This window comes from Ochotona princeps, chromosome 21 (assembly GCF_030435755.1).
Source record: "Ochotona princeps isolate mOchPri1 chromosome 21, mOchPri1.hap1, whole genome shotgun sequence".
Taxonomy (NCBI): domain Eukaryota; kingdom Metazoa; phylum Chordata; class Mammalia; order Lagomorpha; family Ochotonidae; genus Ochotona; species Ochotona princeps.
The window spans coordinates 10,096,488-10,112,818 of record NC_080852.1 but is presented as its reverse complement, the minus strand read 5'-3'; the positions used below and the strand labels follow the sequence as shown (position 1 = coordinate 10,112,818).

Below are 16,331 nucleotides of genomic sequence, written 5' to 3'. Positions count from 1 at the left end.
AGGAGAGAATGAGCCCAACAGGCTGCATGAGGGCTGAGCCACAAAATGCGGAATAAGGGAGGAGAAACACAGAAAAATCTGGTGCTGCTATCTGTGTTGGCTTCTCAGGTATGTGAGTCTTTATTCTTTTACTCTCACTACCTCCCCCCACCGCCCCGCCCTTTTAAACTATTTTGAGATCTGTTTCTATCACTTGGGAAGAAAAATCTAATAATATGTCTGTCCCTCTTGCACTCTGGTAGACATTACTAGTAGTTCCCAGGACTCTTTGTCATTGAACTTGAATATCCCCTTAGATTGCTTCTCCATGTTAAGACTTCATGTTGGCACTCTCAGTTGTCCTAAGATAGCATGAAAATTATTCACCAACCTTATGTGGAAGGATGAATTGTCATTTGATAAAGTTAAGTTTTGCAGCTCAACATGTGAAGGGATTTGAATGCCATATTAAGATGTAATAACATTACCAGTTACTACAATTGAGAAAAACAGGGAGAGAATATGCCTTTGTAAATATAAGACGCTATTAGTTGTCAGTTTTCACATGACAGTTTCTTTGCGGTGGGTTCTTGTTGACCTGAGCAAGAGGAGCTTAAAAAAAAAACTTCCTGAGTGTCTTAGCATAATGCAGTTTATGCTGAAAGACTTTGTCATCGGGACCCTCAACTCCAGTGTTAGAATGAAGTTCCAAGTGACTGTCATTCATTATAAAGCAGTTTCAGTAAATGCTGTGAAACTGTGATAGAAATTAGAAATAAATGAAATTTCCCTAAAGCATCTGATTGGGCTTAGAGTCTCACACTCAGAAGCTTCCGTGATTCAGAAGATATTAGTAGTATGGGGCTATTTTTTCAAACAGGTAAAATGGGGGATGAGATTAACATTTTTCAAAATAGGAAGACATATTTAATGAGGCAAACACTGGAAGAAGTTGGTGGCTGAAGAGCTGAGTAAAAATGAAAAAGTGTGGTGTGGCTCTGTAACCAACAGGGAGGTTTTAGTCCAATGATTTGACTATGTTATGTGTGATTATTGAGGGCCTACTCCTTATGACAAACCTGGATGAAAGAAATGCAAACACAACAAGGAATGGGAAAGAGCCAAGCAAAACCTGAGTCTAGCCTCATTCTAATCTTAAAGTTGGGAGGAATTTTGAGGTTAACCTACACCTCGGGCTTGTCCTAACCAGAGCCTTTTAGTCTTATCTCATTTGATAACTGGCCATCTGAATAGGAGACAATTGGAGAAACTCCTGGTGTTAGCTAATTTTATGTTCTGTGTTTTGGTTAATGTTCACATTTGGGAGTGAGCTTCATCCAGTGGGGTGGAAGGCTTGCGTACAATAAAAAAACCCAAAAACCTGGTCCCTCCAAGCTAGAGGAAATTCTCCTGTAGATTGTGATTAGATTGTATCTTTGTTGTCAGTCATCTTCAGCCTGATGCCCCATTCTGAAACTTTAGATTTGTCTCTTTAATTTAAATTACATTACCCATTTCCATAGAGTAAATATTTCTCTATATAGCCATTCATACATATGAATTTTTTGTAATTAACAGTAAAAAGTTATTAACAAAATATGTATTACATAATACAGATTCATGTGGAAATAAATGTACACCAAGACAACAAATGTTTTTAATTATAGGAAGACAAGGTTGACTTAACATACAAAATCCATCATCATAATATACCATATATTTTTTCCTTTTAAAATGCATTTATTAAAGATCACTTAAATAAACGCTCTGAATTTATATTAACACAGGTGGTAAGTGAACAGATACGGTGGGATTTGGAAGGTAAGATTTGAATGAATGAAATTGGGAAGCCTGGCCTTGAACCAACAAATTACGGTGCAGTAGGTGAGCTTCCACTGCAGACTTCACTTTGGGAGGCGTAGGTTCTGTTTCTCCGGAGGACCGTACCAGGTGTATTTCCCAGAAGTCAGAGGAGATGGTTCTCATCGACCGAACACAAAGCTTCTGCAAAGATCCCAGGTGTACACCCTGAGCAGTGATGCTTGCAGAGACTCAGTACCCCAACAGAAAAAAGACCTTGGTGACATACTGATCCTCTTTGGGGGCATCTGTTTAGACAACCCATTTATTGAGTGCTTGGAGAATGCTGCAGGAATAAACAGTAGATAAATATATTTTTGTTGCAAGTTAAGTTTATGGTTCACAGATTCTTTCTTAGTACTCTATCCATTTTCGTAAATCTCCTTTCAGTAATAACCACTTATTAGCATGGCAGCACGTGGTGACATTTAAAATTTTGGGGCGTTGACATCAAAACTGTTCAAGTTCAGCTCCCCACCTACCAGCTGAGCCACATTTCACATGCGCACATCTTTATGAGATGTTACTATAGCTGCCTCACAGATGTTGTGAAGATTGAAATTAATCTTGGTGTCATTTTCATTAGGCAGATAAATGTCACTGTGCCAGGCTGTGGACTAAGACACTTAAAATTATTGCCATGTTAAATTCCCACATTTCTGCAAGTGGATATTATTCACCATATTTCCTAATTAGGAATTAAGGTACAGAATAGTTAGCTTAAGAACTAAACTTCTGCGAAGTGTATTATCAAAAAGTAGAGCCTGGACATGACTCTGGCCACTGTAAAGAACAGAAGAATGCCATGCTATTCAACTTGTGACTAGAATTCTAAGAGCTTTGTGCTTTGGTTGGTACTCCAGAAGCATAAGATCTACTGTAGGGATCAAAAGTTATAAGGCGGTAATGTGGGATTTCACATCCCTGGACTGTAGTAGCAAGGAGATAATCCATTAGAATGTCAAGAACTCCAGGTGGGTGCTTAGCATTGTATCCAGAATGCAATGTGTCTGGTGTGTTTTGTGCTATTGCTACAAACAGATAAATATTCCAAATTACAGAGAATAATGAGGCTTCTAAATTTCATTTTGGTATGTCATAATCAGGAAGCAAATCAGTGTCTCTAGTATTGAAAAGCTTACAACCAAAAGTCTGCCTCACTTCTAAGTGTTCACAAAGTTCAATAATTTGGTTCAAATCCAGAAACTGTCTTGAGATAGTAAAAAAGGGCGCTGAATAATAATGGAGGAAGACTGCTAAACTCTGAGCAGGCTACTTCCATGGTAGAAGGAGCATTTACTTTCCATGATCTGCAGCAAATTATAAAAATAAGGCTCAGTTTGGGGAAGGCTCAAGTTTAGGTTTCTGCTAACTAAACTAAACTGCAGGGTCAGCTAGCGAAGAAAGTTCAAAGACTTTTGCCTAAAAATCCTATGTGAAAATTTCCAGCATTTGTGGAATTTCCAAAGAGATTTCATTGTGTCCTTGTAGGCCTTAATTTTCCAACAATTTGGAAGGTTGAATGTGGCTGCTGCTGGAAAGTATTATTTTTAAAGGGCAAGTGCAAAAGTTGGAGACCAAATAATTTTGTATTTAGAAAAATCACTTAGTGTCTGTTTTTGTTTTTCCCTGTTTTTTTTATTTTATTTTATTTTTTTTTTTTTTAAGGGACATTGAAGTCTATAGGAGAACCAGTTTTAGAATCCCTTGAACCTCAGGTTTTTCTTTGTGACATGTGGATGTTTACAACTATCACATGGCAATGCTATTTGGATTAAACTTAGTATGCTGTAAAGGTTTTAGTAACATTTTAGGCATATATTAAGACTTACTGCAAGAAGCTAATTTGGTTGGTATTAATAAGAAAAAAACTGTTACAGGATGAGTATTAAAAAACATTTGATTGAGAAATAGAGAACTCTGAATTTTTTAAAAAGATTTATTCATTTATTTTTTATTGGAAAGGTGAATATACAGAGGGGAGGAGAAACAGACAGGAAGATCTTCCATCCAATGCTTCACTACCCAAGTGACCGCAATGGCCAGTGCTGCGCCAATCCAAAGCCAGGAGCTCTTCCGGGTCTCCCATGTGGGTGCAGGGTCCCAGGGCTTTGGGCTGTCTTTGACTGCTTTCCCAGGGCACAAGCAGGAAGCTGGGTGGGAATTAGGGCCACGGAGATTAGAATCGGCGCCCATATGGCATCCTGGTGCTGGCAAGGTAAGGACTTTAACCACTACGCCATTGCACCGGGCCCGAGAACTCTGGGTTTGGACCTGGATTCTGGTGTCTAGATCCAGTGACTTTGAATAAGATAGCATCTTAAAACGTAATTATTTATTCAATAGGCAGAGAGATATAGCTTCCATCAGCAGGTTCTCTCCTCCAGTGCTTAAAAGACTGAGACCAAGAAACTGAATTCAGACCTCCTGTGTGTGTGGTAGAGACCTAACTCCTTGAGCCTGCACTGCTACCTCCAGACTGTGCATCCACAGGAAGCTAGAATCAGGCAGGGATCAGATCCAGGCACTCCAGTGTGGGGTGCAGGTGATGCTTGAACATAGCCCTTTTAAAGAGCAAAAACAGATCTCTGATCTACTGTGAGATATGTCTGAGGCGGAAGAGGCAACAGATCAGTTTCATGCTGTATCACAGTTATGCTTTTACAAGTGGTTGCACATATTCCTCGTCTGAGGATTCAAATGGGTAGTTTAGGAAGAGAAAATGAATATTTATGTTTCTTGAAGACCAATCTGGGAATGCAAATCTGGGTTTTGGGATCTCATTGGAGAATCTATATTATTTAAATTTCTAAAATGAGTTCCTCTAATGTGACCTCAACTTGATGTGTGGGTCTGTTTGAATAACAACTTTAAGTAATTTCTTCTAACAGTGCCTACCCAGCAACACAGAAGAAAATATCATTTTTCATAGATGACAGAATTGTCAGGAAGCCAACAAAGTACACCACAGTATTGTTGGTGAAATGGAATTTAAACTTCTCCTTTCCTTCCTTCCTTCCTTCCTTCCTTCCTTCCTTCCTTCCTTCCTCCCTCCCTCCCTCCCTCCCTCCCTCCCTCCCTCCCTCCCTCTCTCCCTCCCTTCCTCCCTCTCTCCCTCCCTTCCTTCCATCCTTCCCTTTCTCTCTCTCTCTCTCTTTATATTTCTTTTTCTGTTTTGAACATGAAAAAAAAATGTCTTGAGGGCTGCTAATGTGATAATAGTATGTGTCTGCCAGAGACTCTACAGAAGACTCTGTACTATTCTAGAATCTCACCTTATTTTTCTTTTTCTACCGCCCCACTCCCCATCTCTCACCAGACAGAATAGGTGAAGAGGTTGAGTTGTAGATCTCATTTCTTCTGTTTTGCTGCTTGTGAAGTCTGCCAACAGAATCCACCTTGACAAAGTCAAGGACTGTGCGTTTAATGTTGAACTGAGTGAATAAATTATGCATGAAATTGTGCCGGAGTCTCTAGTGTGCAGAATTGCTCCTTTTGATATGAAAGGTTAATTCAGAAAGGAGTCCAAAATAGCTGGAAATTGTGGGGATAAGTGGAGAGTATTCACTGTTGTGAGCTGTTATTACTAGAAATTGCATTCCCTCTCTGGCTTCCCCGGAGATTTCGTCTTGCCAGTGAATATAAACTGTACTCAATAGAATAGCATTTAGGAGTAACAAGAGTGTATGTCCACACACAATAAAATATTCTAATGGTGTTTTAAAGAGAAGTTGTACTTTTTCATGTATATCATGCACCCCAAGGAAGAATTTCCATTGCATTTAGGTCAAGAACAAGGCATATCAAAAGTAATGAGTTTTGAGCATATATGTATTACAAGGGGTTGCTGGAGATTCCCATTTCAGAGCAGGGCTGGTACTGCTGCTGATTTGTTATGCACACCTGGTCTCTGATAAACCCCAAAGAATCCTTGCTTAAAGAAGGAACTACCCAAATTGTTTTATCTCCATAGCTTATACATCTAGCTTTAATTTAATCTTTAGCAGATTTATAGAGCTCTTCAACCTGTTTCACTTAAATGTCCTTTTTACACACATCCTTATATCATTTTTACGTTAGTTCATTATTTCCAGCAGAAAAAAAAATGTCGTTGGCTGAAAAGCTAAATTTTTACTTAAAATACACTAACACATATTTTTGGAGCTTGTTAGAGACTCCTTTTTGTGTTTCTATCACAAGGGAACAGAATTGTGCCACCAGACTGTGGAAGTTGTTTATTTTTGTCGCTCTTATGTACATTTTCAGAAACCATCTCCTTAATCTCCACTGGGTACCAGTAGTTTTCTCTCTGATTATAAATTGATATCATTTCTGACCTGGGGCAATTTTTAATTCTACATCCTGCTCTATGTTTATAAACTGTTAGACTACATTATCCTGTTGGGAACATTGAAAGAAGGGCTTCAGTCTTTTGTGTTGATTTTAACAATTAGATATTCATCCTCTGTATCAAAATGTGTTTTGGGCCAAACAAAGATGCATTTTGATGTGGGCTCTTTTTATTCTTGTCGCTCTGACTTACGTATTTTACACCAGCAATGAAGCTGTTAACACTCTGGATTGCTAATGGGGAATAGCTACAGTGTTGTTAAAAATCTAACAAAAGTTACAGTGAAGAAATTGATCCAGCATATTTTTAATTTTTAATTTTTTTTGGTTTCAAAATCTGTGTGTGTGTGTGTGTGTGTGTGTGTGTGTGTGTATCTTGGCATTGAAAGATAGTTCTATAAATTTTGGCAGGATCTGGGTTAAAATAAAATAGTTACTCAGGCATCAAGGTGCCTGTGGATTTTTTAAAGTGTTATTTGTTACATTATGGCATTACTAAGGAGGATTTAAGATGACTAATCCTTAGTTTACTCATTAATGCCAAGATTATGCAGCTTCTTTTTTCCTCCGCCCGTGACTGTTTATTCTGAGTTCTGGACAGCAGATTGGCAACGTGGTCTCTTGTGACTGGGAATTGTTCCTAGTATACTGTGCCTGTGCCTTATATGCGTGTATGACCATGAATTTTATTCAGGTGGATCTAAATGTTTTGGACAGCTAAAATCAATAATTTTAGACAGTTAAAAACAAGGCAACATGGGATGGTATTTAATGTTCTGAAGAGTGGTGTCCTTAAAATTATTCTGAGCCAATCGAAGATGAATTTTTTTATGCAAATTCAAATGCCTTCACCAGATCAGAAAGGAAAATTGAATCAACAACTTTAGTATTTCAAAGATTCATTTGCAATTCAGAGTTGGCAGAGAATGTAAGAGAGAGAGAGAAGAGATCCTGCATCTGCTGGTTCACTCCCCAGCTGGCTGCAGTAGCTGCCAGGGCTGGGCGTGGCTGAAGCCTGAACATCTTCCCTCTCTCTCATAACTGGTGCAGAAGGCAAACCATTTGGGCTATCTTCCTTCATTAGCAGGGAGCTGGGGCAGAGGTAGAGCAGTCAGTACACAAACCGGTGCCCAGATGATATACAAGTGGCAGCTTTATGTGCTATGCCCCAGTTCTGCCCACACCAGTAATTTGTTAGTGCCACAGTTAATGTCTGATCACAGTTTATTCACTGTTAAACTAAAAGATATAAGTTTTCTTGCCATTGTGTGATATACACATAGGCACACATAAAAAAAAAAAGAACTGGATTTTTTTTTAAGGTTTGCAAATCTATCATTTACATGTATTAAGTAAATGAAATAAAAATATCTGCATACGAAGTAAGCACGTTTAAAAATTTTATGTAATTTTTAAGTTTTTATGTAAGTATATTGAAAGGCGTTTTATACAACTTTAACACCACTTGAAATATTTTATTTAATTTTATGGTAACAGATTGTTCACTTTTACCCTAGACATTTTTGCAGGCAAAGAATTACCTAAAGAAACAATTTAGAAGCAAATGGAGACTATTTTCCACAAGTAATTAATACCTTTAAAAGCATGTTTGAAATAATTAGTTAAGCAAGAGAATCAATCTCTTTTAAAAGCTTCTAATTCACTAGAGACCCATTCAGCAGCACACACCTGCTCACCGATAGTCCAACACCCTGGTACCATTAACATTTCCTTTATCTGCTCCCCCTCCCTTTTCTTTGGGGCAGAGAAATTAGATATATATTCTCTTAAAAATTTATATACTGCTTTCTCCCACCCCACCATTCCAAGTTCCAAAAGTATGAGGCATTTATTTCTCATTATGAAGTCAATTGACGTATGGAAATTTAGAATCTTCTGCTTAAAACTATATGTATGAAATGTATATAAAGTGAATATATTATTTGCAAAATATCAAATATTTTTCCAAATTGCTAAGTAGTAATGTGGACTTTTAATGCAAATATGTTGCCTTGGGAAATCTGGCCCTGTATTACCTCTTCTTTAAATCATACAAATTATTCCTTTTAACTGTAAATGATCTTGTCTTTTGTTAGGTTTCCTTGACTAAAGATAACGTAACAAAACCATGTATAAGTTAACCAGAAATGCAAGGAAAAAGTCTCTCTTGTTCAGAGGTGATTTATATTTTAAAAGTATCACTTGGGGGTGATATAAAAGACAATTTTTTAAATGCAGTTAATCTTTAGGAAAAATATTGTGAAAGGACTTTATTAGTATTCTGTTATGTTGGGTTAGCATCCACTTCTTGGGAAAGATGTTTCATTTTAACAAGATCCTCTACTGCAAGAAAATTAATTTTTTATCCTTTGGCACAACTCCAACCCTTTTCTCTATCCTCCCAGTGGATGAAATGATCTGAATGGAAAACACACATTTTTGAACAAATGCACAGGTGATTGCGACTGACAAAAATGTTTGAAGTTTAAAAGGTGAAAATCTCGTCATTGATGCAGATCTTCCTGGTGGGCAGCTTGGGTTCTGTTGCCTGTTTGCAGGGAATGACCAATCGTCTACCTCAAATAGTGAGGGAGCTTATTTTAATCCACTAATGCAGCATATTGATTTTGGAAAAGTTTCAGTGTGATATGTAGAAAAGGTATTTTTGCAGCTGGTACAAGTGCATCCAATCCTAATATTGACTTTATTATTCGTTAATTCTTGTATGTTCCAACTTTTAGGCATGGAAATTAATATTTACCCTTGAAATACTTTTTTAAAATCATGCATCTTACCATTTGAGAACCTGAGAATCCTGTTTCTTTCATTGTTGCACGTTGTTGCTACTTTTCTATTGCTGTTGTAATGACTCACCACAGATTTAGTGGCTTAAACAATACAAAGTTGTTATTGTTACAGCTCTGGGTCTGTGGGCAAAGGAAAAAGTATTGGAGGAGCTCTGGGAGCTTAGGGGTTCGTTTGCTTGCTTGTCTTTTTCCAGCTGCCCACGCAGCCTGCCCACGTGACTTGTCCCTTGACACCCTTTTGCATCATCACAAGCACCCCACATTGCAGCCCCTGAACCTTCTTCTTTAGTGTCCTTCTATCCCTGACTTTGGCAGGCTATAAGCTCTGTTAAGGACCCTGTGGGGCTAGGATGGGACTCATTTGGGCTGATCCCCTATCTCAAGGGTTTTAACCTCAGTAATATCTTCAGTTCTTTTTTTTTCAGGAAGGGCCACCTGTACACAGATACCACATATTTGCATGTGAATATCTTCAAATGACCATTGATTACACTTATTGCACTCAGAAAAATAAAGTCAGAAGCAACAAGAGTTACTGCCATTTATTATTTTTTGGTGCCTCTTTTGCATGCTCTGCAACGTGATCATGTACGATCCATAGAGGTACTCAGTACTTGTTTAACGAGTGAATGAATTAATCAAGCATGAAACTACAGAACAAAGAAAGGCATTTTGAAAAGTTTGTAGAAATGGAAATAAAATACAAGTTTATTATGTAGCAAAAACAATTTTGAAGTTCATTTATAGTCTTTTATATATATTTTTAGTGAGCTTTTTGAAGACCTCTTCATATATATGATTTCAGAATTTTGGCACCAAAGTAAACTTATCTTTTAATTTTATTTTCTACAAACTTTTAAAATGCTGTCATAATTACTAAGACAAGTGGATGAATATGTTTTCCACTGACTACTGGTTCAGGTTTTGGAATTAAACTTGATCACTTTCAGGCCCTACCTTTGCTATTTATTAGCTCTCTAATCTGTGACACTTCTCTAGACTTCAGCTGAAAAAGAGGAGTGGTAGAAGTAATTCTTGAGCAGTATGGAAGGTAATACACAGACATTTTGTTGTTGAATTAGGAAGAAATAATACATTGATTTTGATTTTTAAAGCTGGAAAATTTTTGGACACTTTATAAATCCCTGTGATCCCATAGATATGTATATTGCTGAATTGATGTGTGGAAAGAGCAATTTGTTTCTATCCCAGCTGAAAATGTGCAATGACATAATGTAACCCTTTATGATAACAGAAGCCAGCTGCCCCATTCATATTTAAATATGAGTCACCTTCCAGGGAGACTTGCAAGATTCTATGTGCCAAGCTGGAAAAGTAAAATTTGCCAGTAAGGAGGGAAGAAATAAATTCACACTTGGAAGGAGCTGTTACAGGCAAGAGGCCCCATATAGGCATTCCTCTCTAAGAGCGGAAGATGGCACCCTGGTGGCCAGAGGGAGGAGCTGCCTTACCACAGCAGCGTGGTTTACTCCCTTATTATTGAAACTAAAGACCTGTTGCTTCACATTTGCCAAATTCTTTCCACTTCATTAAAACTGTTTTGTGTTCTGTGTCAGTGGAACACATTTCCAGGTACAAATATAGACTTTTTGGAATCCCTTTTGCACCATTTCAAGACTTTGAGATTGGATTAGTTGAACACGTCTAACATCTTCCAAAAGAGCAGAGCAACCGTTAGAAAAAAAAAATAATGAAAGACCAACATTTTGGCAAGAAAGACCACAAAAGTCCTGAAATTTCAAATTATTTCTGTCTTTGTGAGTGCTTGCTGAAATCTCATCAAAAAGAAGAGATCATGTGTGGTGTTTGGCAATAACACTTTAAAAATTAATTATGTATCACCTACCACATATTTAGTGTTTTAGAATGGCATTCTGGAACTAATGTTACCTGTGATGTTATATACATATATGCTTAGACCAGGACTTTTCCAATTTGGCATTAGTACCATTTAGGGCTGAATAATTCTTTATTGTGGTGAGTTGTCCTGTGTACTGCAGGATGTTCAGTTGCATCCCTTGCCTCTATCATTTGATGACTGTACCACTCTCTACCTCCTTTCCCATGAGTTGTGGACAACCAAAATTCGTGCAGATTGCCAATATTACCTGGTGCATGTGAGGGAGAGGCGCACAGCTACCTGCATCTGGGAAGTGTTGGCTTAGACTGATGAACTTGTACTTCAGTCCAGTGATCCTATATGGAGCTATGTAGTTTGTAGCTATCTTCACACACTTATTCTTGTATTGTTGTAAAGCCTTTGGATCTAGTTAGGTGAGTGGTTAGAGGTTGTTATCTTCCTTCTTTACATGTAGAAATGACGGGATGCAGATCAAAGTCATCCAGATAGTTAAGTAGGAGCTCCAGCCGCTTGACTCCAGAATCACTCTTACCTCTGCCTTCTGATGGGGAGCCTATCACCTTTGCCAGATGTACTTCTGGGTGTGAGTTTGAGTTGGGTTTTTCCTGTGGGCCAGTGTGCTTGCCACTGTGTTCCTGTAGACTCTTCAGGGGGGATTTGAATGAACACATATAACAGAGGAGAGAAAGACAGGATGTTTGTCTCAGAAAATTGTGAGTACTAGTTGGATCTCAAGTGGATGACTGATTTCTTTGGGTTCCCATGTAGAGTCTCAAACAATGTTGGTATTTTCTGAACACAAGGGGAATGACATATGCCAATTTTTTAAACATGTTTTCCTTTGAAGTCATTTTTTGATCAAGCTTTCCTGTGTTCTGGGTACATATTATTTTGTGAAATTTTACAGAGAGAAAGGAGACAGAGACAGAGAGAGGGTGGTGGGAAGAAGGGAGAGAGAGACACACACGCACACAGAGAGATATCTTCTAACCACTGGTTCAACTGTGTGCCGCGGTTAGAGCTGAGTCAATCCAAAGACAGAGCCAGGAGTTTCTTGAACGTCTCCCATGTGGCTGCAGGGTCCCAAGGTCTTGAGCCATTCTCTGCTGCTTTCCCAGACCATAAACAGGGAGTTGGATGGGAAGTGGAGCAGCAGGGTATGAGTGAGCACCCGTATGAGATGCTGGTGCTGCAGATGGAGGCATAGCCTGCTATGTCTTTGGAATTTTATGGCATTGGTTTATTCATTACCTAGAGACACAGACTTTTCCATGTTTCCCATTGTATTAGATTTCAGAGAATCCTTCACTTTAACTTATAAATTTCATCTGGTACGAATACAAATGACAGTTATGTCTCATGTGCATTGACAGGTGTACATTCCCATGTGTTGGAAGTTTAATTTCTCAATAGAGGTATGTCTTGGATAAGGTACAGTAATTATTATTAGCCATTAATACCAGGGTGTGTAGGGATACACTGAGAAGTAAATATTTAATATTTCACACCTATTACCTTTTAGCTTTTAATTTATTGTGTGCATATCAAGCAAATTGTACATTTCATTTTCCTCCAGCCTTAAAGTTAAGCTATTAATTTTGAATAGCATCTGGTTGTCAAATACACAATGTTTTATTTTCCTACATTGATTATTGAGCATTCCTGCGTATCTGCAAAGGATTCAACATATACATATGTCTGTGCAAGAAATTTTGTCTTAGATTTTAATTTTAGTTTTAATTTTAAGGGCATTAATATTTTGCCCCAGTGACTACATTTTTAATTTAACCTACTGTGCTTGCATTCTCATGTTTCAAAACTGACAAGTGAATGGGGAAAGAAGGAAGGTTTTATGTAGTGTTGGACTTGGCATAACTCCTTTAAAAGCAACATTACCCATCTCTGGATCTTGGAATGCACTGCCAAAAGAGTTGAGTGTGTAATTCTGTTCTCCAAACAATTCTTGAACTAATCAAGTAAATCTGAGCTTTATAATTCCATTCTTACTCCTCTTGGCTCTTACGTCTGTTGACTTTGTGTCTTCTCTCATTATGTCCTTGGTTTGACCTTCAAGAAGGACATTTGTCTTTGGAGTTGTTACTTTCTGTTTTATCTGTGAGTTACTCAAGTTTGTAAGGCTAAATTCTGACCATGTTAACATTTATGATGTTGTTTTTGAAGAGCTCCAGTCACCCATAATTTCTGTTAGCTTAGGTTAAAGGTTTCAGATTCGGGCCCAGTGCAATAGCCTAGTGGCTAAAGTCCTCGCCTTGAATGCTCTGGGATCACATATGGGCGCCAGTTCAAATCCCGGCAGCCCTGTTTCCCATCCAGCTCCCTGCTTGTGGTCTGGGAAAGCAGTCAAGGACAGCCTAAAGCTTTGGGATCCTGCACCCACGTGGGAGACCCAGAGGAGGCTCCTGGATCCTGGCTTCGGGTCAGCGCAGCACCAGCTATTGCGGTCACTTGGGGAGTGAATCATTGGACGGAGGATCTTCCTCTCTGTCTCTCTTCTCTGTATGTCTAACTTTGCAATAAAAATAAATCAGTCTTTAAGGAAAAAATGTTGCAGATTCAATTGTGTTTAAGAAACTGGCAGATAATATAGACTGGTGTAGTAGGCAGTATGCGAGATAATAGCAAGTTTACAGTATTATGGTGAGAAAGGCGTCAGCTTCAAGAAGAGTCTCAATATTTATGTTCAGGAATGTTTACTCAAAGTTGCTCAATCCTTTTTATTTTTCAAGAAATGGCAGAAATATAGGTTTTTGGTTAAAATATTTGTATTTTCAAATATGACACTAAATTCATTTTTCTAAAGAATGCTATGCTTTATCGATCAGGGAATTTGAGATTTGACTGGATATTTAATAATGTTGAGGAAATATTGTTAAACTTTATTAATAAAATAATAATTAGTGATGTTGGGGAAATATTATTAAACTTTGTTATTATTAAATGGCTGTGATATTGGCATTGTAGTTATGTTTTAAAATGTCCTAATATTTTGTAAATATTTACTAAACTCTTCACTGATAGAACCTTTGAGATTTGCAGAAAATGATCTGAAGGTTAGGGTGAGGAAGTGGGTTTCAATGAAATGAGGAGTATAAATGAAATGAGATGGGCCCTAGGTTGATAATTATTGAAGCTGGACAATGGATGAATGTTTACATACTTAAATTCACATATGTCTGGTTTCCATAATGAAGAGGGGAAAAAGATGTCCACAAGTCATATTTGACTTTAGGCTACTCACTAGAGTTCTCTGATCCATGAATTTTTTATGCACATTCCTATCTATTTATATATGTTCAATTTGTACTATATTGGGTAGTAGTATTTAAAAGCATATTATACAGAACTGTTGAACTATCAAAACTGCTTGAGCGGGACCCTCGGAGCATGCCCCACATAGGGGACCTGGGATGGGTGGGAGGCTGGGTGGAGCTTCTCCCTTTGTTTCTTCCCTGACTCCAGGTACAGGGGGAACAAATGATGATATTAGTGTGGAAACAAAGGCCTTACCCACTTTCCTGTTGCCCTTGACCCTTTGTGCCCTAATCAACTATGTAAGATTATTTAAGAAAAAAAAAGGTGTATTATAACACTACCCTTTAATCCTGTGGTAGCTGTCTCTCTTTCCACAATTCTTGAACTTTCTTGTGCAAATGAGTATTCATCCCATTATTGCAAAAATTTTTAAGCCTCCACTCATCTTTCCTCTGAACTTTCATCTTTCTAGAAGAGTTCAGTTTTCTTTCTCCTCTTCGCTCTCGTGAGGACAAGATGGGTCACCAGCAGCTCTGCTGGAGTCACCCGCGCAAATTCGGCCAGGGCTCTCGCTCATGCCGAGTATGCTCGAACCGGCACGGCCTGATCTGGAAATACGGCCTGAACATGTGCCGCCAGTGTTTCCGCCAGTATGCCAAGGATATCGGCTTCATCAAGTTGGATTGAGTCATGTTCCTTGAGTGGATGCTGCGAGACATCGGCGCTTTGGAAAATCATGCCGGCTCTTTGTACATAAAATAAAGAACTTCAACTTAAAAAAAAAAAAAAAAAAAGAGTTCAGTTTTTCTGTCCTTACGTAACAGTTATCAAGTATCAACATGCATTTCAGAAACTTTTCATTCAACTTACCATTTATGGCCCATTGTATCTTTTTTGAGGCATATGGAACATTGTATAAATTTTAAGTGTGTTGAAAAAAGGAGGGATAATTTCCCTTTCAATTTTGTCACCTTATTACGTATTTTATTTTATTTCAGTGTCCAAACCAACATATTTATGCACATATATGTGTGTGTATACAATATGTATGTATATGTGTATGTGCATACACCTTTCTTATATAATGTGAGCTCTTTGAAGATGTTTGGGTTCACCACCCCTGTGTCTTGCCAATGTCTAGTACATAGGTAACTTTTCTTTCCTTAGAGTTTATTTTTTGAGCTCTTTACTCTGCTGGCAATGTTTTTATCTTATTTCCTCTCACTGCTTCACTTATCTTGCTAAAAGTGATGTCTTAACTCTTGGGAAGAAAAGAGTATTCCAGTGATTCAGTGGGCAATTTCTGTTTTGTTACTCTTTGGGGTTTATACAGACTGAGCTAGAGCCCCATTGATTAAGTTTGATCTGCTTTTTTCTTTCTACCTGTCAAACCTTAGAGCGACACATAAGGAGCCCCTTGGAATTCCTTTTGCTCTTTCACAATTTTTCTAGCTGTCACCATATGCCTTGCTCAGTTCAGCCTGTATTCTTTTAGTCAACAAAGATTTATTGAACAAATAGTATCTAATCAGGTGCTGCTGTACTCCAGGACTCTGGTAGGAAACAAAACAGGTAAGATCCTTCCCTTAAGTTAGAGGAAGATGAAGAAAAACCATATTTGGACAATGAAAAAGAGATGTAATAGCTTCTTCTACATGTGTTCATCAGCTATTTTGGTACATTTTAGGTTTTTATTTTCATTGCATGTTTATTTTGAGAGAAAGTTTCCTCCCTTTTCCTCTCTTTAAAACCCATCTAGTTTTTTACATCCAGTTTTTTTCTTTTCTGTCTCTCTCACTCTATTAAAGATGTTAATGGAAATATATTGTCTAGATAGAAAGTGATTTAGCAGAGTAAAGTCAGACAGTATTAAAATTCATGGTGTCTCTATAAAAATGTTTGTATTTCACATCTAACACTTTTATTAGGTGTTAAGATACAGTGCTATTTAAATTAACAAAGAGATTCTCATTCCTAGCATGGAATAAACTACCCTAATCCACATAGTTTTCTTGCTGTGAGTATTCATCAGCAGTGTTCAGTCCTTATCAGTTGTGTGTGTTTTGCCTATGATTGGGGTCATATATATATTTTGCCCAAGTTAACTGATACTATATTGAATAAATCCTAATCTATATGAACATATTTAAAAATCAACTAATCAGCTATAAAAATAGCTG

The 16,331-nt window shown here is 37.8% G+C and overlaps 1 protein-coding gene and 1 long non-coding RNA gene across 3 annotated transcripts in view; both read left to right on the top strand.

Annotated features, from left to right (window-relative positions):
- The window catches only part of LOC131482891 (uncharacterized), a 402,306-nt gene that overhangs the window by 28,065 nt on the left and 357,910 nt on the right, over positions 1-16,331 (top strand). The window lies entirely within an intron of this gene.
- Positions 14,640-14,921, top strand: LOC118760303 (small ribosomal subunit protein uS14). The gene has a single exon (XM_036497520.2). It carries the CDS (start codon positions 14,668-14,670, stop codon positions 14,836-14,838), a length of 171 nt encoding a protein of 56 aa, XP_036353413.2. The 5' UTR covers positions 14,640-14,667; the 3' UTR covers positions 14,839-14,921.